This window comes from Ovis aries, chromosome 10, assembly GCF_016772045.2.
Source record: "Ovis aries strain OAR_USU_Benz2616 breed Rambouillet chromosome 10, ARS-UI_Ramb_v3.0, whole genome shotgun sequence".
NCBI classification, from domain to species: Eukaryota; Metazoa; Chordata; class Mammalia; order Artiodactyla; family Bovidae; genus Ovis; species Ovis aries.
In genome coordinates, this window is record NC_056063.1 from 71833426 (window position 1) to 71858322 (window position 24897).

At 39.5% G+C, this 24897-nt stretch overlaps 1 protein-coding gene across 27 annotated transcripts in view; it reads left to right on the forward strand.

Annotated features, from left to right (window-relative positions):
• The window catches only part of LOC105614203 (ATP-binding cassette sub-family C member 4-like), a 264375-nt gene that overhangs the window by 133329 nt on the left and 106149 nt on the right, over window positions 1-24897 (forward strand). For 8 of the 27 annotated variants that reach the window (XM_060394614.1, XM_060394623.1, XM_060394619.1 and 5 more), the window contains 4 exons: window positions 509-664; window positions 7399-7488; window positions 20425-20597; window positions 21038-21143. In XM_060394614.1, the coding sequence (XP_060250597.1) occupies window positions 509-664; window positions 7399-7488; window positions 20425-20597; window positions 21038-21143 (525 nt within the window). Of the gene's footprint in view, window positions 1-508; window positions 705-7398; window positions 7489-9410; window positions 9471-20424; window positions 20598-21037; window positions 21144-23379; window positions 23531-24897 lie in introns of those variants that run through there. The other 19 variants (XM_060394611.1, XM_060394606.1, XM_060394612.1 and 16 more) reach the window with 8 other exon arrangements.

Consider the following 24897-nt stretch of genomic DNA (forward strand, 5'->3'; position numbering starts at 1 on the left):
TCCTTTATTTACGAATGTTAGTTACAAATATACATTCACATACATATAAACACCACATACACATATGTGTCTCCCCCTTTAAGATACCACATAATGGATACTATGTGGTAATTAAAGAAAACAATTTTCTGCATATTAAGCATTTAATCAGGGAAATCTGAATAGAAGGCATGAAAGTCCCTATAGTTTATATTGTATATTCTTGATGACGGTGGTCTCAATCAGGGACATTTGTGAATTTCTGTCATTTTTGGTTGCCACAATTTTGGGGATTGCATCTGATATCTAGTGGATTCATGGCTACTGTTAATCATCCTACAATATACAGGACAGGCCCCAACCCTCAATAATTGATTATTGGCTCAAAATGTCATTAGGGTCTTGCTTGAGAAACTATAAGACTATTCTTTACATATAACAGAACTTTTAAAATTCGTCTTCAACAATTAGGGTTCTCCTGGGTTTTGTGCATCCTGTTAATTGTTCATCCCCCTGGGTCTCTTTACAGTATGGCATCGTGGGAAGAACAGGAGCTGGGAAAAGCTCCCTCATTGCTGCCCTTTTTAGATTGTCAGAACCAGAAGGTGACATTTATATTGATGGAATCTTGACAACCAGTATTGGACTTCATGATTTAAGGAAGAAAATGTCAGTTGCACTTCAGGTATGCACAGCAGAACACTCTCACATGTTCTTTTTATAAGGTGTCTAAAGTTTAAGTGCTTTTAATTTGATTGGTCTTTTCAAGGTAAGTGAATGAGTTGATGCTTTTTTTCCCCAAAAGAGCATATATTTAGCAGTAGGTAGTTTCAACAGACACTTTGATTGGATACCAGGTTTTGTTTTTTTTGTTGTTGTAGTTGTTCATTTGTTAGTTTTGTGTGCATGTGATTTAACAACTTACTGAGAGAGATTTCTGGACTCAGACTTCCTCAGTTTCCACAGCGTTTCCACTGATAATCACATAATTCTGAGAACAGAAGGATACATGATTTGCTTAGCGCTGGGGAGGTTCCTATAGGGAAATATGAATTTTATTAATAACTGTCTTATAGATGTAATTTTGGTGTGGGAAACAAGGACATCTTTTTAAAGTGTTTATCCCCTTGGAGAACTTTCTGTGAAATTGTGGGGCTTTGAGAATTGTAGGATATATAGATGCTTTGGGGAGACTTTGACAATTTAGTCATTAATGAATAATTTTCACCAGGGAGGCAGTACAGAATAAGGAAGAGCAGGGGACTGAGAATTCTGTCTCTATGTACCTTGGTTTTCTCTGTCTTACAAGGCAGATAATGGTATCACCCCCTCAGTCTGTTGTGAGGACAAGATAGGTGAGTGAGTGTGCAGTGCTTCATGTAGACCCATATGTGCCTGCTCTGATGGTGGAGTGCTGAGTTGGCCATCTCTTCCTGGGCTCTGATGCTGTTCTCTTTTCTTCTTCATAAAGTAGTAAATCTTTCAAGGAGAGTTTGGAGACTAGATTATATGCACTGGTAGACACTCCTATCATTCCTTGTGGTTCATTCACTCAACATAATTCTGTAACATTTACTGAGAAATTACTATCCCCCAGATATATAGCCAAGGGGATCCTGTATCCTCATCTATCATCCTGCCCTCTGCTTTGAAGGACTTGATGATTTTTTTTTAAATTGAGTTTTTATTTATATACTTAGTAATCATCTGCCCAAAAGGGGAAGCTCAGAAAAATACCCCCTTGAGATGAGAAACAGAGAGGAGGTGAGACAGAACGAGCCAGGCAAATGTGCTTCCTGGAGTGTGGGTGCAATATGTCCTGAAATACCTGTTTATCAGAAAGCATGTCCAACATGACACCCAAAGGAAGGCAAATGTGGACTTGGGTATGGATGATGCTACCTGCCCATGACCTCAAAAATACCTAGAATTGCTCTAAGTAATTTTAAAACCAAGATATTCTTTTCAGACTCTAGTGAAATGCCACCTCATACCCTTTAAGATGTCTGCTATCAAAGAAAAGAGAGAGAAAAAAAGAAAATGATAAGTATTGTCAAGGATGTAGAGATATTAGAATCCTTGTTCATTGCTGATAGGAATGTGAAATAGTGCAGCTACTATGGAAATCAACTTGCTGGTTGCTCTGAAGAGTTGATGATGGAATTATCATATGACCTAGCAATTCTACTTAAGAGTATAAACCCAAAAGAATTGGAAGAAAGGTCTCGAAGCAATTCTGGAACATGCATGTTATAGCAGCATTATTCTCAATAGCAAAGGGTGGAGGCACCCAAGGATTCATTGACAGATGAATCAACAAACAAAATGCGTTGCACATACATACAGTAGATTATTACTCAGGCTTAATAAAGAATAAAATGCTGACACATGCTACAGCACAGATAACCTTGAAAAAATTAAGCTAAGTGAAATAAGTCATTTACAAATGGCAAATACTGTATGATTCTACTAATAGGAGTTACCTAGAATAGCAAATTCATGGATACAGTATGAAGAATGGTGAGTGCCAGGAGTGGCCAGGAGAGGGGAGTTGTTGTTTAATGGGTACAGAGTTTCAGTTCTTCAGGATGAAAGGAGATCTGAGGCTGGATGGTAGTGATGGCTGTACAACAATGTGAATGTATTTAACACCACTGAACTGTGCACTTAAAGTGGTTAATCTAGCAAATTTTATATATATTTTATCACAATTGAAAAAAATTTTTTTCAAAGGTATCCCTTTTAGGAAAAATGGGAAGAACTTTTTAGCATATTCAGTCCCCATATTTAAAGATTTCCTCTGGCTATTAGACTTATGACTTATGGTTACAGTAGAATATAAATGAACTTAGATTCCCAAGTTTCATGTTTTGATGGTACTCATCTCTGAAATGGCCATGTGAGATTAGTTAGTAGAAATAAAGGGCATGTCTGTAAAGTTCTTTCACATCCTTGAATGCAAGCTTTAGAAACATCCCTGCATTGTTTTTAATGCTTCTTAAAAGGAAAAAGTTGTATGCTTGTGTACATAAAATAAACTGCAAATAAATAATGTTAGATGATTCTTGGCTCTGCCAATAATATTTGGAAGCACATCTGAGCAAAAACTAAACATGCCTTGACATCAGCATGTTTTGGTTCTATTCTGTTGGTTTCCGTCCTTCCTTTGAGCATGTTCTAGGTACACACTCCAGAGAGCATGTTTGCAAAATAGTGCTAAGTTTTGTATCCATGTAGATTCCACTTTATATGCCTTTGTCTCCAAGATGCAGTGTCGTCTGATTAAAGAGAGAAAATCTGGAGAGAACTTGCAATGTATAAAGGTTCCCAGGAAGCCATTCAGGAGGCAGAGAGGGCTAGAATGGTTGAGCGTAGACCCAGCGTCAGTGTGACCACAGTTTATTCCTGCTCTGCCTCATCGACTGTGGGGCCCTGATGATGTCACTTGGCTGCCAAGCTGCAACATCCTCATCCTTAAACCCAGTCTGGAAATCACTGACCCACAGATTTGTGGTAAAGATGTAATTTAGTGAGAAAATGTTTGTGCCCATGTCTCATTCTTAGGAATGCTCAGTCATCAGGAACTGTTATTATTGCTAAGAATCAGGGCCCTGGCCTTTTGGGTATTGTTTCTACTTAAGTAAAAAGAGTAACACCTTCTGAAATGACTTTTCTCTTTACTTTCTGTTTATGTGTTCATGGTGTTTGGTGATTTTCTTTATATTTATCTTTTAATAATAAAAGCTAAATTGTTGCATAAATATGAATAATAAAGCAAAGAAACAGGAAATAAAAACAAGCAAACAAAAAAACACAATAGAAATTTTTGGGAAAAGCACCACAGAGAAATGTATCTAACATTTTCCACCAAGAGCAAGAAATCAGACTAAAACTGTTTTGTATTTTGATTTCTGTCTTTCCTCCCACCAGCTTCTTTCCTGACCATCGCCTTATACACACTCTTACCTTCCAATCCCCCACCAAGACCTCCAGCCTTTTTCTCAGCCCTCCTCACACTCTTGACTATTTTCTTTCTCTCTTTGAGGACAGGACCTGTATCTCTCATTTCTGTTCCTCTAGTGCTTGTTACAGTCCCTGACAAGTTACACAAGTATTAATAATAATTCCTAACTTTTATGGAATAGTTAACACATTTTAGTTTCTTATCCCACCATTTTCTGCTTAATCCTCACAATTTGTTGCTATCCTTATCTGACAGATTTAAAATCTGGGTCACTGGGAGCTTATCCTACTTTTCAAGTAAGGAGCACAGCCAGAATTCAAATTTTGTGTGTGTCTACTGTTAAAAATTGAAGTATAGTTGATTCACAGTGTTTTATCAGTTGTATAGTGAAGAGCTTCAGTTTTATCTCCAAAGACTCCCATCGCAGCAGAGTAAAATCCAAAGTACTAGTCATATGACAGAGACCTACGCTCTCCAGTCTCCACCTGTCCACTTCTCAGTCATGTCTGACTCTTTGTGACCCCATGGACTGCAGGACGCCAGGATTCCCTGTCCATCACCAACTCCCGGAACTTGCTTAAACTCATGTCCATCGAGTCTGTGATGCCATCCAATCATCCCTTTCTCCTCCTGCCTTCAGTCTTTCCCAGCATCAGGATCTTTTCCAGTGAGTCAGCTCTTCATATCAGATAGCCAAAGTGTTGAAGCTTCAGCTTCAGTATCAGTCATTCCAGTGAATATTCAGGGTTGATTTCCTTTAGGACTGATGGGTTTGATCTCCTTGCAGCCCAAAGAACTCTCAAGAATCTTCTGCAACACCACAGTTTAAAAGCATCAATTCTTCACCTGTGTTGTACTCATCAGATATTGTCCCCATTTTTCCTACAGTCCCACTTGAAAGGACTCCTCAAACCATAGCAAGAGTAAGTAAGTATAGAGCAAGGCCAGAAGATACTACTCCTATTGCTCTGTCCCTCATTTGGACAAAATCAGTTTAGAAATGGGTGTATGTGCTTGTATGTCATGGGCTGATATGAGTCAGGAGAAGATACTCAAAATGTTATCCCTCCTCAACCAAGAGCCCTTTGTCTTTACAGCGTCTTGCTAGCTGCAGAGGTGGAGAAAGTCTGTTAGTTTGGTTGCTTGAATTTACTTGTCTAAGTGCAAAAACTTACATTCGGCTCCCCCTCAAATGAGTAGGAAGTAGTGATGCTTGTGTCTTAACACCACAATGTAGGAAACTAAGGAATCTGAGAGCAGACTCTGCAGAGGGGGAGCCCAGTGCTGTTTCTTTGAGTTGCCCCTCTTTGCTAAGCCAGGCCCACACCATGTTCCCTGGATGGCTGGTCCCTGTCATCCTGGAAGCAGCAGAGAGCTTCCATGGTGGTCTCTGTTCCTCCCAGGCTCATCCCCGTCACTGCTGACCCTGCATGAACAGGTGAGAACTGGGGGAGATGTGATGATAACAAGGATCTGGGTAGGAGCAGAGACAGGGGAGTGGGGACATAGACCATCAGTCATGGCGGGGGGGACATTCAAAGATGACTACTGTGTTTTTAAGAAAGTACTCCTCAACTTCCATTCAAAATTTTAGGAATAATCTAAAATGAAAGTTCTTAAATAATTTCCTTAAACAAAACAGGTAGCTGAAGTATGTGTGTTCTTTGTGCTCAGGATCTGAAGTAGTTAAATATGTCCCCCAGAAAGAACACTGATTGAGATTATATGCAGGGAGTAGCCTGCTTACTTGAAAGGACCTGGAAGATGGAGGGAAGATGGAGAAAGGAAGGAGGAAGAATATTGGGGACCAGCCTCCCCTCGCCTGGCTACATTGCTTGTGTGAACCTCATGGAGACAACTGAAGGATGAGAAATCACCAGCATGTGGGAATCTTAAGCTTGATAATTACAAACAGTAACAAGTTCTTACAAAAATCTGAAGTAGAATGATGGTTATTCCTCTGACAAGGAACGCTTACCATTGTTTAGGTGGTTGCTTAGTCCTTGATCCTAAATTCAAGTTTTAAGGGAAACCTTAAATTTGGTCTCAAGACTTTTTAGTTCAGTTCAGTACTCATTCTGAAATATTGTATGACTAGTGATTTCCAGTGCTTTGGAAGCATATTGGCCACTTAATCAACTTTGTGCAAATTAATCTCCCTTTATAATGTCTTTTTAATTGTGGATTGTGCTCAGGGGTATGTCTTTTTTTGGTGGCACACCCTGAGTTTTCTGTATTCATTTCTCTCTCACCAGACTTAAAACTGAGACTATATTGAAGGAAGGTTTGTAAGGCTCCCTGAGTGTCATTCTTCCTCATGATTAGGGAAAATAAATGTCTGTCTTCTTCGTCTTTCCTCTTAGGCTTTTGTGAAGTGAGGAGGAAAGTCCCGCCCCAAGGCCAGGCGAACGTGGGGATTCTGAGCAGTTCTGGGCACTTGTGGAAGAGTTGGGTCTCTCTGGTACCCACACGTGTGCCTCTCCTTGTCCTGTCCCCACCACTGAAATGAGCCTGTTGGGCTCTTCACTGCTGCCCATATTCTTATGGCCTGGCTTACTAAGCCTTCTAAAGGAAACTGTAAATGGCCTACATAAGCTTATGTACAGGATTCTCTCTTGAGGCCAAGAGGAGACATATATTTCCAGAATAATTTACCTGTGGCTCCTCCTGAAGCAGAGGAATAGGAAGAACTATTTAAATTAAAGTATCATGACACAGGTCACATTGGGTTTCAGGTCTTCCTGGCCTTGCAGTTAATAACAAATTTGAGGCAGGCCATCCTGACACACACGTGAGAGAACGTGGGGGCCAGCTTATGCCAAAATCAGAGGTGATCTCTCCATGGACAGAGGTGCTGCAGGCCCCAGGAGCTGACATTCCCCTTGCACATGTGGGGATGTTCATTTCACACATGTGGAGAGAGTCCAGATCCTAGAACACAGTCTGACCAATGGAGAAAATAAACTAGTTTAGTCTTCAGTGCTAATATTTAAATATTTAATGGTTTGCTTTGAGGCATAAACCTCTACTAATCATGCTGTTGGTATTTCCCAGTCACACCAGGATTGACAGTTAATTTATGTAGATCTTGATGTTAAGTTTCTCATGTAATTTTTCTCTCACTTTGTGTGAGTGTTTAAACAGATATTTATTACTAGGGTGGTATTAAAAAAAATCAAATCTTCCTTTGTCTTCAGCTTTTTCCTTAAGATGAAAAAAACTTCTTCAACACTTTCTTCTGTTAGTGTTCAGTAGTCTAGAAGATATTTTGTAGCACACTTTGTACAATGGAAAATTATTTTAGAGATACTGTTTTGTAAACATACAGTTGCAACTTTATCATTAATAATTAATGAATTTAGATGTTTTTATATTTTAATTTTGACAGTCTGTACACATTAGAATAAATTAAAAAGAGGTTAAGGTAATAACACTCACTGTTTTGGCATATTTAGGAACCTGTTTTATTCACTGGAACTATGAGGGAAAATCTGGATCCCTTTAATGAGCATACGGATAACGAACTGTGGAATGCCTTAGAAGAGGTAATTTATTAATAGTAACTGTAATTAACTTGTTAGTATCAGTATATGTGTGTTTACATTGAGAGCTTTGCAGGATTTCTTTGGAAGGAATGATGCTAAAACTGAAACTCCAGTACTTTGGCCACCTCATGGGAAGAGTTGACTCATTGGAAAAGACTCTGATGCTGGGAGGGATTGGGGGCAGGAGGAGAAGGGAACGAGAGAGGATGAGATGGCTGGATGGATGGACATGAGTCTGAGTGAACTCCGGGAGTTGGTAATGGACAGGGAGGCCTGGCGTGCTGCGATTCATGGGGTCGCAAAGAGTCGGACACAACTGAGCGACTGAACTGAACTGAAAATAATTAAGGGGAGCGTATCAATTTCACTGACTTCGATAACCTCCTAAGAAAACACTGATGACATGGGTGCGCTTAAAAATGTGTGTATTGATGATGATGAAAAGCAACAATATAATGTGACATGTTTTCATTTTAGCTATTTTCCTAGAACCCTAAACAAATAGACACATTATCTTGTCCTTAGCAGAGTACTCAATTAGATGTTAAAACTGTGGGAACAAATTCTACTAGTAACCTAGTGAATTAATTACTCCATTACACTCCAATATTCATTTTATTCCTCTGGTCTTAGGAAACATCTCCTGAGTGGAGACAATAGTAGTTTTTCCTTATTAACTAAAAGATATAAACAAGATCATACTAAGAAAATGTAGAAGTTTCATAGGAAAATGTTTATAAAGGTAAATTATATAGTCAGAATTAATGATGATTATTTATTGACAATTATGTCATTTTAATGCTGTAGCGTTAATGCAGATAACAGAACCCTGGAACATCTGCTCAGCTTTTATATGGGTAGGTTCATTTAGAAAGAATTTTCTGTTATTTATGTCATGTCCCTTGCTCTGCTTCTTTGAGTTTCCTCACCCTTGCATGAAAAAAAAAACAAAAAAAAACCACTGACTATTAAGTTGCTATCAGTTTTTTTATTATTATTATTATTATTTTAAACTATTTTGTGTATTTGCACTCCAATACCTAGGAATAAACCTACCTAAGGAAACAAAAGGCCTATACTTATAAAACTACAAGATACTGACAAAAGAGATCAAAGATGATGCAGACCAGATAGAGGGATATACCATGTTCTTGGATTGGAAGAAACAATATTGTGAAAATGACTATACTACCCAAAGAATCTACAGATTCAGTACAATCCCTGACAAATTACCAATGGTGTTTTGCATAGAATTAGAGCCAAAAATCTTACAGTTTTAATGGAAACACAAAAGACCCCAAGTAACCAAAGCAGTCTTAAGAAAGAAAAACAAAGCTGGAGAAACTAGGTTCCCTGACTTCAGAATATATTATTGAGTTGGCAAAAAAGTTTGTTACATAAGATTTTATGAAAAAGAAAATGAACTTTTTCGCCAGTTCAGTACAGAGCTAGAGTAATCAAGTTGGTATGGCACTGGCACAAAAACAGAAATACAGTTCAATGGAGCAGGCTAGAGAGCCCAGAGATGAACTCACAAACCTGTGGTCAACTAATCTACAACATAGGAGGCAAGAATATACAATGGAGAAAAGGTGGTCTCTTCAGTAAGCGGTGCTGGGAAAACTGGACAGCTATGTGTAAACGAATAAAATTAGAACACTCCCTGATACATACAAAACTAAACTCAAAGTGGATTGAAAACCTAAATGTAAGACCAGATACTATAAGACTCTTAGAGGAGAACACAGAGAAAGCACTCTACCTAAATAACTACTAAATGTTTGATTGATCTTTTTATTTCAGAGAAGTGTGGCATATTTTTTAAATCTTTTTTGTTGTTGTTGTTGTTATACAAATTTAAGAGATTGATTGTTCACATTGGTTTGAATTGGTGTGTTTATCATTTAGTGTCACCCTTCTAGGGAAGCTCTGAAATCTGTAATATACAGATGAACCTTGACTATGAGCACGCAGATTTGGAGGTATGACCATTTCCAGCCAGTAATTCTGGTTTCTGAAGGATGTCACGACTGAGTCTTTATATACCCACCCTGCTTTTCAGCAGCATGTGGATTTTGTTTTCTTAAGTTGAGTCTATTGCTTCACCTTCTCCTGCCTGAAAAACAGTGCACCTCTGATTTCATTTAAGGTTGTGAGTCTTTTACAGTAAAATTCTACAAGAGAAGAGGCGTGTAGAGCATTTAACCATTAAACACAAAGAACGATAGGATGATCCACTACTCTTGAATTCATAGGAAAAATTTAATGGTGAAATTGGGACAAATCTTAAAAAAAATAACTGGAAGTACTGGTAAATTATTTTTATATTTGTTTCCCAGATTGAGATCTTTTTTCACAGATTCTCAAGTAGCCTTACTCTAGAATTTTAGAACATATTGTTCAATGGACAGAGAGGCAATCTAAATTATAAAAAACTGAAGTATTTTTATATACTTTGCCTATTTTTATCGCTTACTCCTTAGAAGAAAAGTTATAAGCAACCTAGTTAGCATATTCAAAAGCAGAGACATTACTTTGCTGACTAAGGTCCGTCTAGTCAAGGCTATGGTTTTTCCAGTAGTCATGTATGGATGTGAGAGTTGGACTGTGAAGAAGGCTGAGCACCGAAGAATTGATGCTTTTGAACTGTGGTGTTGGAGCATACCCTTGAGAGTCCCTTGGACTGCAAGGAGATTCAACAAGTCCATTCTGAAGGAGATCAACCCTGGGGTTTCTTTGGAGGTAATGATGCTAAAGCTGAAACTCCAGTACTTTGGCCACCTCATGAGAAGAGTTGACTCATTGGAAAAGACTTTGATGCTGGGAGGGACTGGGGGCAGGAGGAGAAGGGGACAACAGAGGATGAGATGGCTTGATGGCATCACTGACTCAATGGATGTGAGTCTGAGTGAACTCTGGGAGTTGGTGATGGACAGGGAGGCCTGGCGTGCTGCGATTCATGGGGTCACAAAGAGTCAGACACAACTGAGCGACTGAACTGAACTGAACTGATAGGCAATCTAAATTATAAAAATACTAAATCTACTTCTATTTAAACTACATTTAGAACTTTCTATAAAAAGAAAGAAATGTGAGTTTATTTCACAAAGTCAAGTGTGTGGTTTCCATGTGTTGCTTCTGGAATTAACCCTGTTAACTTGTGTGATATCACTTAGAGAAATCATCCCATCATCATGTTTCTCTAGGAATTGATTCCTTATGACTATTTTAAAAGAAAACTTACCAAATCATTCATTGAAAAACATACAAATGGGGTAAAGAAATAATTCCTAGAGGATCTGGATAAAGGGGTGATTTATCACTCTAAGTTATTGTTGTTCAGTTGCTAAGTCATCTCTGACTCTTTGTGACCCCATGGACTACAGCATGCCAGGCTTCCCTGTCCCTCGCCATCTCCTGGAGTTTGCCCAAGTTCATGTCCGTTAAGTCGATGATGCCATCCAGCCATCTCATCCTCTGATCCCTCTTCTCCTTCTGCCTTCAATGTTTCCCAGCATCAGGGTCTTTTCCAGTAAGTCAACTGTTTGCATCAGGTGGCCAAAATATTGGAGCTTCAGTTTCAGCATCAGTCTTTCCAGAGAATATTCAGGGTTGATTTCCTTTAAGATTGACTAGTTTGATCTCCTTGTTTTCCAAGGGACTCTCAATAGTGTTCTCCAGTACCACAGTTCAAAAGCATCGATTCTTCAGCATTCTTTTATTGTCTAGGTCTTGCGTCTGTACATGACTACTGGAAAGACCATAGGTTTGATTATATGGACCTTTGTCAACAAAGTGATATCTTTGAGTTTTAACACACTGTCTAGTTTTGTCATAGCTTTCCTGCCAAGAAGCAACCATCTTCTAATTTCAAGGCTACAGTCACCATCTGCACTGATTTTAGAGCCCAAGAAGAGGAAATCTGCCACTGCTTTTACCTTTTCCCCTTCTATTTGCCGTAAAATGATGGGACTGGATGCCATGATGTTAGTTTTCTTAATGTTGAGTTTTAAGCCAGTTTTTTCACTCTCCTCCTTCACCCTCATCAAGAGGTATCACTAAATCAATGAAGTCGGGTTTTAAGTGAACCAGAAGCCCTAGTTATTAATTTGTAAATGATGCCTAACTGGATATGTGGACCCAAACTCACAGAGTTAACCTGAGAATGAGTAGGAGGTAACCACTATGTATTCCTCTTTATGAACTTCAATTAAAAGGAAACGATGGCTTAAAAAATTTTTGAAGGTTCTCTAGTTCTGTTTCCTCCTTCTTCGTTGGCAGAGATGGACATTCAGAAGGAAGACAGTCCTATGGATGCTGCCTGTCTCATTTTGGTTATTTTTCTAAATATGTTGAAAATACATTTTTCATGTACTGCACTTTGCCAGTTCAGTTCAGTTCAGTCGCTCAGTCGTGTCTGACTCTTTGTGACCCCAGGAATCACAGCACGCCAGGCCTCCCTGTGCATCACCAAATCCCGGAGTTCACTCAGACTCACGTCCATTGAGTCAGTGATGCCATAGAGCCATCTCATCCACGGTCGTCCCCTTCTTCTCCTGTCCCCAATCCCTCCCAGCATCAGAGTCTTTTCCAATGAGTCAACTCTTCTCATGAGGTGGCCAAAGTACTGGAATTTCAGCTTTAGCATCATTCTTTACAAAGAAATCACAGGGTTGATCTCCTTCAGTATGGGCTTGTTGAATCTCCTTGCAGTCCAAGGGACTCTCAAGAGTATGCTCCAACACCACCGTTCAAAAGCGTCAATTCTTCAGCGCTGAGCCTTCTTCACAGTCCAACTCTCACATCCATACATGACTACTGGAAAAACCATAGCCTTGACTAGATGGACCTTAGTCGGAAAAGTGATGTCTCTGCTTTTAATATGCTATCTCGGTTGGCCATAACTTTTCTTCCAAGGAGTAAGCATCTTTTAATTTCATGGCTGCAGTCACCATCTGCAGTGATTTTGGAGCCCAAAAAAATAAAGTCTGACACTGTTTCCATTGTTTCCCCATCTATTTCCCATGAAGTGATGGGACCAGATGCCATGATCTTCATTTTTGAATGTTGAGCTTTAAGCCAACTTTTTCACTCTCCTCTTTTACTTTCATCAAGAGGGTTTTTATTTCCTCTTCACTTTCTGCCATTAGGGTGGTGTCATCTGCATATCTGAGGTTATTGATATTTCTCCCAGCAATCTTGATTCCAGCTTGTGTTTCTTCTAGTCCAGTGTTTTTCATGATGTACTGTGCATATAAGTCAAATAAGCAGGGTGACAGTATACAGCCTTGATACAATCCTTTTCCTACTTGGAACAAGTCTGTTGTTCCATGTCCAGTTCTAACTGTTGCTTCCTGACCTGCATACAGATTTCTCAAGAGGCAGGTCAGGTGGTCTGGTATTCCCATCTCTTTCAGAATTTTCGACAGTGTATTGCGATCCACACAGTCAAAGGCTTTGCCATAGTCAATAAAGCAGAAATAGATGTTTTTCTGGAACTCTCTTTCTTTTCCCATGATCCAGCAGATGTTGGCAATTTGATCTCTGGTTCCTCTGCCTTTTCTAAAACCAGCATGAACATCAGGAATTTCACAGTTCACGTATTGCTGAAGTCTAGCTTGGAGAATTTTGAGTATTACTTTGTAGTGTGTGAGATGAGTGCAATTGTGTGGTAGTTTGAATACTCTTTGGCATTGCCTTTCTTTGGGATTGGAATGAAAACTGACCTTTTCCAGTCCTGTGGCCACTGCTGAGTTTTCCAAATTTGCTGGCGTATTGAGTGCAGCACTTTCACAGCATCATCTTTCAGGATTTGAAATAGCTCTACTGGAATTCCATCACCTCCACTAGCTTTGTTCGTAGTGATGCTTTCTAAGGCCCACTTGACTTCACATTCCAAGATGTCTGGCTCTAGATGAGTGATCACATCATCGTGACTAACCGAGTCGTGAATATTCTTTTTGTACAGTTCTTCCGTGTATTCTTGCCATCTCTTCTTCATATCTTCTGCTTCTGTTAGGTCCATACCATTTCTGTCCTTTATCAAGCCCATCTTTGCATGAAATGTTCCTTTGATATCTCTAATTTTCTTGAAGAGATCTAGTCTTTCCCATTCTGTTGTTTTCCTCTATTTCTTTGCATTGATCGCTGAAGAAGGCTTTCTTATCTCTTCTTGCTATTCTTTGGAACTCTGTATTCAGATGTTTATATCTTTCCTTTTTTCCTTGGCTTTTCACTTCTCTTCTTTTCGCAGCTATTTGTAAGGCCTCCCCAGACATCAATTTTGCTTTTTTGCATTTCTTTTCCATGGGGATGGTCTTGATCCCTGTCTTCTGTACAATGTCATGAACCTCATTCCATAGTTCAGATCTAGGCCCTTAAATCTATTTCTCACTTCCACTGTATAATCATAAGGGATTTAATTTAATTCATACCTGAATGGTCTAGCAGTTTTCCCTACTTTCTTCAATTTAAGTCTGAATTTGGCAATAAGGAGCTCATGATCTGAGCCACAGTCAGTTCCTGGTCTTGTTTTTGTTGACTGTATAGAGCTTCTCCATCTTTTGCTGCAGAGAATATAATCAATCTGATTTTGGTGTTGACCATCTGGTGATGTCCATGTGTAGAGTCTTCTCTTGTGTTGTTGAAAGAGTGTGTTTTCTATGACCAGTGCATTTTCTTGGAAAAACTCTATGAGTCTTTGCCCTGCTTCATTCCGCATTCCAAGGCCAAATTTGCCTGTTACTACAGGTGTTTCTTGACTTCCTAATTTTGCATTCCAGTCCCCCAGAATGAAAAGGACTTCTTTTTTTGGATGTTAGTTCTAAAAGGTCTTGTAGGTCTTCATAGAACCATTCTACTTCAGCTTTTTCAGCATTACTGGTTGGGTCATAGACTTGGATTACTGTGATATTGCATGGTTTGCCTTGGAAACAAACAGAGATCATTTTATCGATTTTGAGATTGCATCCAAGTACTGCATTTCGGACTCTTCTGTTGACCACAATGGCTACTCCATTTCTTCTGAGGGATTCCTGCCCGCAGTAGTAGATATAATGGTCATCTGAGTTAAATTCACCCATTCCAGTCCATTTTAGTTCACTGATTCCTAGAATGTTGACGTTCACTCTTGCCATCTCCTGTTTGACCACTTCCACTTTGCCTTGATTCATAGACCTGACATTCCAGGTTCCTATGCAGTATTGCTCTTATAGCATCAGACCTTGCTTCTATCACCAGTCACCTCCACAGCTGGGTATTGTTTTTGCTTTGGCTCTATCCCTTCATTCTTTCTGGAGTTATTTCTCCACTGACCTCCAGTAGCATATAGGGCACCTACTGACCTGGGGAGTACCTCTTTCAGTATCCTATCATTTTGCATTTTCATATTGTTCATTGGGTTCTCAAGGCAAGAATACTGAAGTGGTTTGTCATTCGCTTCTCCAGTGGACCACATTCTGTCAAACCTCTCCACAATGACCCGCCCATCTTGGGTTGCCCCACGGGCATGGCTTAGTTTCATTGAGTTAGACAAGGCTGTGGTCCTAGTGTGATTAGATTGACTAGATTTCTGTAAGTATGGTTTCAGTGTGTCTGCCCTCTGATGCCCTGTTGCAACACCTACCATTTTACTTGGGTTTCTCTTACCTTGGGCGTGGGGTATCTCTTCACGGCTGCTCCAGCAAAGCACTGCTGCTGCTTCTTACCTACTGTAAACTGATAAAAGTTCATCAGAAATTGGTGCTACTGGGGTGCTAAAAAGCAAAAGCAGCTCCAAAAGTATAACATGAGTAGTGCCTGAGGATGAAGCACTTTATCACTCAGAGGTTAAAATATCATAGCAGATAAAACTCGGGAAATGAATCATTGATGTGTTGCTTCTGTTAAAAAGCAAAACAAAACACCTTAGGTACTGGGATTTGGAATTAAGAATATAGTATGGGGGCTTTCCCAGTTGCTCAGTGATAAAGAGTCTGCCTGCAATGGAGAAGTGGGGTTGATCCTTGAGTTACAAAGATTCCCTGGAGGAGAAAATGGTAACCCACTACAATATTCTTGCCTGGGAAATCCCATGGACAGAGGAACCTGGTGGGCTACAATCCATAAGGTCTATGACTTGGCAACTAAACAATAGCAAAAATGTCTTGTCAAACTGGGGAGAAATCATACAGTTAAATGTCTGACATTGATAGTGTCTCTGTTAGGACCCAAGTGTGTCTCATCACACTGGAAACAAAGATACAGAAACCTGGGCATCAGCAGCATCTGCATCAGGAACCATGTCATTCAGTCCTGGCAGTGGCAACAGGTCACATGTCCATTTCCCCAGGTCTTGTGTTAGGTGAACTTCCTTTACTGCTGGCCCTGCTCTCGTAAAAGCTCTTCCCCATCTGTTGTTTGCATTTCAGTGTCTCCTTCTGACCCACACCAGATTTTCTTTTTGAAAAGTAAGAAGTTTCTACCAAATGTGGAAACCACCTGACCTCTGTGTCCCCCTCCTGTGAGGGGCATCAGCAGCCACTACACAGAGTGCACACAGCGATGATGGAGGCAGGCTGACTTAGTGTCCAGTGTATTATTCTTCAGTTTTGCTGTATTCTATTATTTTCCCAAGCTCAAAATCAATCTGAAGTATTTGATACTGATATGTATAGTTTTGAATAGTAGTTATTTGTTCTCTTTTCCTTAAATTATAACTTTTTCAGTGCTTTCCTTTGTTTAAAATGTGATATGATGTTTTGGAGTCAGTTACTTTTATAAGAATATATCCTTTATACAATTGCACTGAGATGACCCAGAGGGATGGTATGGGGAGGGAGGAAGGATGGGGGTTCAGGATGGGGAACACATGTATACCTGTGGCGGATTCATGTTGATGTATGGCAAAACCAATACAATATTGTAAAGTAATTAACCTCTGATAAAATAAAATAAAATAAAGCCTTCCTCAGTGATCAATGCAAAGAAATAGAGGAAAACAATAGAATGGGAAAGACTAGAGATCTCTTCAAGAAAATTACAGATAACAAGGGAACATTTCATGCAAAGATGGGCTCAATAAAGGACAGAAATGGTATAGACATAACAGAAGCAAAAGATATTAAGAAGAGGTGGCAAGAATACACAGAAGAACTGTATAAAAAAGATCTTCATGACCCAGATAATCAGGATGGTGTGATCACTCACCTAGAGCCAGACATCCTGGAATGTGAAGTCAAGTGGGCCTTAGGAAGCATCACTATGAACAAAGCTAATGGAGGTGATGGAATTCCAGTTGAGCTATTTCAAATAGTAAAAGATGATTCTGTGAAAGTGCTGCACTGGATATGCCAGCAAATTTGGAAAACTCAGCAGTGTCCACAGGACTGGAAAATGTCGGTTTTCATTTCAGTCTCAAAGAAAGTTCATGCCAAAGAATGCTCAAACTCTGCACAATTGTACTCATCTCACACACTAGTAATGTAATGCTCATAATTCTCCAAGCAAGGCTTCAACAATATGTGAACCGTAAACGTCCAGATGTTCAAGCTGGTTTTAGAAAAGGCAGAGGAACCAGAGATGAAATGGCCAACATCTGCTGGATCATCAAAAAAGCAAGAGAGTTCCAGAAAAACATCTATTTATACTTTATGACTCTGTCAATGCCTTTTATTGTGTGGATCACAATAAACTGTGGAAAATTCTGAAAGAGATGGAAATACCAGTCCACCTGACCTGCCTCTTAAGAAATCTGAATGCAGGTCAGGAAGCAACAGTTAGAACTGGACATCGAACCAGAGACTGGTTCCAAATAGGAAAAGGAGTACATCAAGGCTGCATATTGTCACCCTGCTTGTTTAACTTTTATGCAGAGTACATCATGAGAAATACTGGGCTGGAGGAAGCACAAGCTGGAATCAAGATTTCCAGGAGAAATATCAATAAATTCAGATATGCAGGTGACACCACCATTATGGCAGAAAGTGAAGAAGAACTAAAGAGCCTCTTGATGAAAGTGAAAGAGGAGAGCAAAAAACTTGGCTTAATGCTCAACTTCAGAAAATGAAGATCATGGCATCCGGTCCCATCACTTCATGGGAAATAGATGGGGAAACAGTGTCAGTCTATTTCTTTGGGCTCCAAAATCACTGCAGATGGTGACTGCAGCCATGAAATTAAAAGATGCTTACTCTTTGGAAGGAAAGTTATGACCAACTTAGCATATTAAAAAGCAGAGACATTACTTTGCCAACAATGGTCCATCTGGTCAATGCTATTTTTTCCCTGTAGTCACGTATGAATGTGAGAGTTGTACTATAAAGAAAGCTGAGCACTGAAGTACTGATGCTTTTGAACTGTGGTTTTGGAGAAGACTCGTGTGAGTCCTTTGGACTGCAAGGAGATCCAACCAATCCATCCTAAAGGAAATTAGTTCTGAATATTCATTGGAAGGACTGATCTTGAAGCTGAAACTCCAAAGGTGGTACTTTGGCCACCTGATGCAAATAACTGACTCCTTTGATTAAAGCCTGATGCTGGGAAAGATAGAAGGCAGGAGAAGAAGGGGTCAACAAACAATGAGATGGTTGGATGGCCTCGCTGACTCAATGAACATGAGTTTGAGTAAACTCTGGGAGTTGGTGATGGACAGGGAGGCCTGCTATACTGCGGTCCATGGAGTTGCAAAGAGTTGGACACGACGGAGCGACTGAACTGAACTGAACTGTTTTTAAATCCTAAAAGATGATGCTGTTCAAGTGCTGGAAACCAATACTGCAGGCATGGTTGAAGAAGCATACTACTCAGGAAAATAATGTATTCCTAACTCTGTATGATAAAATATTTGAGGATGCATATACATATATGAAACTGAACCTCAATCCGAAAATGCAGCTCTTAGAGTGCAACTATATTGTGCAAGGGCCCTTCTGGAACTGGAAAGCAGAGACAAGCTTGAAGCTTTTATGCGAAGTCATGAAAGCAAGTTAGACTTACCAGAAATACCTAAAGGCTTGACTCAAACCATGTATGAGTTCTATGTTACTGATTATGGCTGTTTTACTCACAGGGGAGCAAGGAACTGCAAAAACTGTAATGATTAAGGCCTATTTGAAAAAATATGACCCAGAAGTACAGTTAGCCAAAAGTCTAAACTTTTCATCTGCCACAGAACCAATGATGTTTCAGAGAACAATTGAAAGCTATGTGGACAAGCGGATGGGAAGCACATATGGGCCACCTGGAGGCAGAAAGATGACTGTATTTATTGATGACATTAATATGCCCGTGATTAATGAATGGGGAGATCAGATAACTAATGAGATTGTGCGACAGATGATGGAAATGGAAGGAATGTACAGCTTGGATAAGCCTGGAGATTTCACCACTATAGTTGATGTACAGCTCATAGCAGCAATGATCCATCCTGGAGGTGGTCGAAACGATATTCCACAACGTTTAAAAAGACAATTTACTGTGTTTAATTGCACATTGCCTTCAAACACTTCAATAGACAAAATTTTTGGTAAAAAAAAAAAAAAGATGATGCTGTTCAAGTGCTGCACTCAGTATGCCAGCAAATTTGGAAGACTCAGCAGTGGCCACAGGACTGGTAAGGTCAGTCTTTGTTCCATTCCCATAGAAGGGCAGTGCCAAGAAATGTTCAAATTACCACACAGTTGCACTCATTTCTCATGCTAGCAAGGTAATGCTCAAAATTCTTCACACTAAGCTTCAACTGTGTATGAACCAAGAACTTCCAAATGTGCAACCTGGATTTAGAAAAGCCAGAGAAACTGGAGATCAAATTGCCAACATCCATTGGATCATCAAAAAAGCAACAGAATTCCAGAAAAATGTCTTTTTCATTGACTACACTATAGCCTTTGACTGTGTGGATCACAACAAACTGAGGAAAATTCTTAAAAAGATAGGAATACCAGACCACCTTACTTGCCTCCTGCGAAACCTGTATTCAGGTCAAGAAGCAACAGTTAGAACCAGACAGGGAACAGCTGGTTCCAAAGCAACAATTTGGACTGGTTCCAAATTGGAAAGGAGTACATCAAGGCTATATATTGTCACCTTGCTTATTTGACTTATATGCAAAGTACATCATGCGAAATGATGGGCTGGATGAAGCTGGCATCAAGATTGCTGAGAGAAATATCAATGATGTCAGATACGCACCTGATACCACCCTAATGGTAGAAAGTGAAGAGGAACTAAAGATCTTCTTGACAAAAGTGAAAGAGAAGTGTGAAAAAGCTGGCTTAACGTTCAACATTCAAGAAACTAAGATCATGGCATCCTATCTCATCACTTCATTGCAATATATGGGGACATAGTGGAAACAATAACAGACTTTATTTCCAAAATCACTGCAGATGGTGACTGTAGCCATGAAATTAAAAGACGCTTCCTCCTGTGAAAAGGAGATATAACAAACCTAGACAGAATATTAAAAAGCAGAGACATCACTTTGCCGACAAAGTCCATGTAGTCAAACCTATGGTTTTCCCAGTAGTCATGTACCAGTGTGAAAGTTGGACCATAAATAAGGCTGAGTGCTGAAGAACTGATGCGTTTGAACTGCGGTTCTGGAGAAGATAGTTGTGACTCCCTTGGACCACAAGCAGATAAAGAAAGTCAATCCTAAAGGAAATCAACCCTGAATTTTCCTTGGAAGGACTGATGATGAAGCTGAAGCTCCAGTACTTTGGCCACCTGATGTGAAGAGATGACTCAGTGGAAAAGCCCCCGATCCTGGAAAAGATGGAAGACAGACTCCACCATCTTTCTAAATGAACGTTCACTGGAAGGAGCTCTCCCCATCACCTGGCTGTACATGTAAGATACATAAAAAGTCCTGAGGATGTCAAAGCTCTGGTACCTAAGAGGCTTGTCTACTTCAGTAGCAGTTTGCTTAGAAAAATGTCATTCTTTCTGTATCCACAGGTACAACTTAAAGAATCCATCGAAAGTCTTCCTGCTAAAATGAATACTGAATTAGCAGAATCTGGACTGAACTTGAGTGTTGGTCAGAAACAACTGGTGTGCCTTGCCAGGGCTCTTCTCAAGAAGAATCAGATATTGATTATGGACAAAGCCACATCATACGTGGATCCAAGGTATGGAGCTGAGCCCCAGGAAATCTTGAATCTAACTTGTAAATGTGGTAAATGGAAAACATTTAGTGAATCTTCAAAATGTTTCTAAATGCTCGCTTGGCCTCATGGATATCTGTTGATAATATTAATTCCAGAAAACAAAGGATAAAACCAAGACATGTTATATGGTGTCAGTGTTGTTATGAGGCATCATAAGAGAGCTGAATTCCTAAATCCAGCTCCTGATAGTTTCAAGCAGTTTGGAGGGAAGACTAATTTTCCATCATTTTATGAAAAATAGTAAATTTATAAGTAGAGTTTTTACTTAGCTTTTTTAGGAACAAGACTATATGTTAAAGTATTGACTTTTAAAGACATTGTAAAAATATTATAGGATATTTTTAAGTCTTAAGTTTGCTTTTCCTGTCTTTACTGAACTAAATCAACTGCTTTGTTTCTAGAACTGATGAGTTAATACAAAAAATAATTTGTGAGAGATTTGCCCAGTGCACTGTGCTGACCATTGCACACAGGTTGAGCACCGTTATTAGCTGTGAATGGATAATGGTAAGACCCTCACCATTTTCACTGTTTCTATTTATGTTAAATTTTCAATGTATCCTTCCTTGTAAAATGTGATAGGAACCTCCATTAATATTTCTCTTAGTTTCTTCTCTCATTCCTGAAATTTACTCAAGTACTTAACTATACTTTTAGAATGTACTATTAAATAATATATCCAATAATCTTATATTTTCATATTAAAAGTTTGAGTTGTCATTTCATTATGATGGCCAACTGTTAAAATATTCCAAACCCAAGTGATAGCTCCATATTTTAGAGGGGCAGAACACAGTCATTTTCTCTGTGTCATAGTTGTTTCAGCATTTTTGGATTCCCTTATCAAAATAATAGCTCGAATTTAGACTGCCAGGAGGTTGATGGCTAAAGTTGTAGAATTTCTCAAGAGTCCATGGGAAGAAACCGCCTAATGAGAAAAACAGTATTTTTTAACTGAAAGGTTTTAATATAAGAAATGTATTACATAGGGATTCAGTTCAGTTCGGTTCTGTTCAGTCACTCAGTCGTGTCCTACTCTTTGTGACCCCATGAATTGCAGCATGCCAGGCCTCCCTGTGCATCACCAACTCCCAGAGTTCACCCGGACTCACGTCCATCGAGTCAGTGATGCCATCCAGCCATCTCATTCTCTGTCATCCCCTTCTCCTCCTGCCCACAATCCCTCCCAGCATCAGAGTCTTTTCCGATGAGTCAGCTCTTCGCATGAGGTGGCCAAAGTACTGGAGTTTCAGATTTAGCATCATTCCTTCCAAAGAAATCCCAGGGCTGATCTTCAGAATGGACTGGATCTCCTTGCAGTCCAAGAGACTCTCAAGAGTCTTCTCCAACACCACAGTTGGAAAGCATCAATTCTTCAGTGCTCAGCCTTCTTCACAGTCCAACTCTCACATCCATACATGACCACAGGAAAAACCATAGCCTTGACTAGACAGACCTTAGTAGGCAAAGTAATGTCTCTGCTTTTGAATATACTATCTAGGTTGGTCATAACTTTTCTTCCAAGGAGTAAGTGTCTTTTAATTTCATGGCTGCAATCACCATCTGCAGTGATTTTGAAGCACCCCCAAATAAAGTCTGACACTGTTTCCACTGTTTCCCCATCTATTTCCCATGAAGTGATGGGACCAGATGCCACGATCTTCGTTTTCTGAATGTTGAGCTTTAAGCCAACTTTTTCACTCTCCTCTTTCACTTTCATCAAGAGGCTTTTTAGTTCCTCTTCTCTTTCTGCCATAAGGGTGGTATCATCTGCATATCTGAGGTTATTGATATTTCTCCTGGCAATCTTGATTCCAGCTTGTGTGTCTTCCAGTCCAGCGTTTCTCTTGAGGTACTCTGCATATAAGTTAAATAAGCAGGATGACAATATACAGCCTTGACACACTCCTTTTCCTATTTGGAACCAGTCTGTTGTTCCATGTTCAGTTCTAACTGTTGCTTCCTGACCTGCATACAGATTTCTCAAGAGGCAGGTCAGGTGGTCTGGTATTCCCCTCTCTTTAAGGATTTTCCACAGTGTATTGGGATCCACACAAAGGCTTTGGCATAGTCAATAAAGCAGAAATAGATGTTTTTCTGGAAGTCTCTTGCTTTTTCGATGATCCAGTGGATTAGAGGGCTAGAAAAGTGAAACAGTGGGGTAATGATTTTATTTTATTTTATTTTTTTTTTTTTTAGATCACTTTGCATTTATTACATGTTTAACTGAATTTTTTCAAATTACAGAATTCAACTCCAAAATAAGGCAACTAATGCCTGGTAAGCTGTTATTCACTTGCATTTTTCCCTCCTAAAATTTTAAAACAAATGAAAACAACACCTTAAAAGACATGTGAATAGGTTCAGTGCACTTTCAGTGGCTCACAAACATGAGACAAAGACCACATTAATCCATAAAAAAAAATTGCTTGATATTTTAAAACACAAATGACATGAACTAAAATAAAGGAAAAAATAAAACACTGCATTTTAACCAAAATTGTTTCCGTAGATTATAGAATATTTTTTAAAAATACTGCTCCTCTGCAGAGCACATGCTGTGCTTGGCATGCTTGGCACATTAGCACTTGGTAACTGTTCAGCTTCCATCTGCAGTTTTTTTTCAGGACCCATTCTCAGGGCCCACCCTCCCCTGTGACTAATTTACTCCTCTGGTGGAAGCCTGCTCCTTCTTCCTCCACTGTCTCTTAAGGCTTTCCTGTCTTCCCTTTCTTTTCCCCAGATTCACACTCATTGCCACCTGTGTTCTCAGCAAAGATGCCCAGCAGAGAATTCACCAACTGCATCTCCCCTCCGCAAGAGCTCTCACTCCAGATGTCGCCCTTTTACTTGACTGAACTGTAAAATAAAGAGACGATCTTGCCCAACAAAAAGTTTGTTCTCCTACTTCACTGTCACATCTCCTACAATGCAGAAAAGGCTGGCGATGCCTCATCTAGAACTTAAAACATTCATTAGTTTAGGCAGAATATACACTGCTCTGAAGTTCTTTAAAATCTACTCCTTCCTATTATTGTTTTTAAAAACCATGAAAATGCAAAAATGTAAACATTCTATTAAACATTCAGCAGAAATCCTTGTATCCTACTTTATGCAGTGGGTTTCAGAAAGAACAAAAGTGACACCATGTTCCCTCTGACAGACCCAAAATCATACTCCCAGCCCTAACCTACCATTACACATTTACCATTAGCACTGTAGGCCAAGCGTCTCTCATGACAACTGCTGCTGCCACCCATGAACACCCTGTAACAAAGCACCACAACAGCTCACTGTAATCTCTCCCAGCTAGCTGTCCACCTGCTTGTTGGGAACCTTACATCCACTGCTCCACACTCCACCCAGCAGTGGTGACCACACAAACAAATGGAAGCAGGGACACCAAAATATGAAGCACCTCTTTTGCTATACTCAACATTCCTTCGCAAAGTGAGAGGGCACTTCCTATCTCTTTGTCAGAGTATCAGCAGAACTAGGTGGGGTGGGAGGGTGCTGCTGACAGAGGCAGCAATAAAGAGAAAGCCAACAGTGTCCACACTATCCCAACATTCATATTCCTGTCATCATGACACTGCTGGGAGCTTGAGGATGAATCTGATATTCTATTCAACATGAGAAACCTACTCAGGAAATTCTAACCACTTCTCATTGCTCTTTTAGCAAGATTTTACTGCATGCTTTTTAGAAGTATGAAATTAACAAGGTATTTTAATGAGTAACTTAAAAATCAATTTCTTAATGTGGCTTTTGTTTTTAGGGAGAGATATGCTAAACACAAATAACTGGTGAAGTCTATCAGCTTTGGGGAATTCCCTATCAGTTATGACTAATAAGATAACCTAAAACCACAATTTCACACCCAGATGATAAACAGTACCAATTAACCAGAGTATTAACTACAATGACTTAAAACTATATTACCTGAATAGTTTCTACCATGAAGTATCAGAAAAAGTGAAATAATAAATATTTTCCACAGCACCATAAGGTTTTATAAAATACTCCGTTTTTAACATAAATGTATAATCATAAGATTCTGGGCTATCATTCATATTAGGCTTAACCTCTTTTACTGATAACAGTTCTGACAGAGGTCATATAGGCACAACTGTAACATGAAAATCATATATTTTACTGAAGAATCTGTATGGTAAACTTAAGACTATCACTCTTCTCATTGCATCCATTGAGTACTAGTGGATTCAAAGGCCAGGAAAGATGGTTTTGCCATTTGTACTCT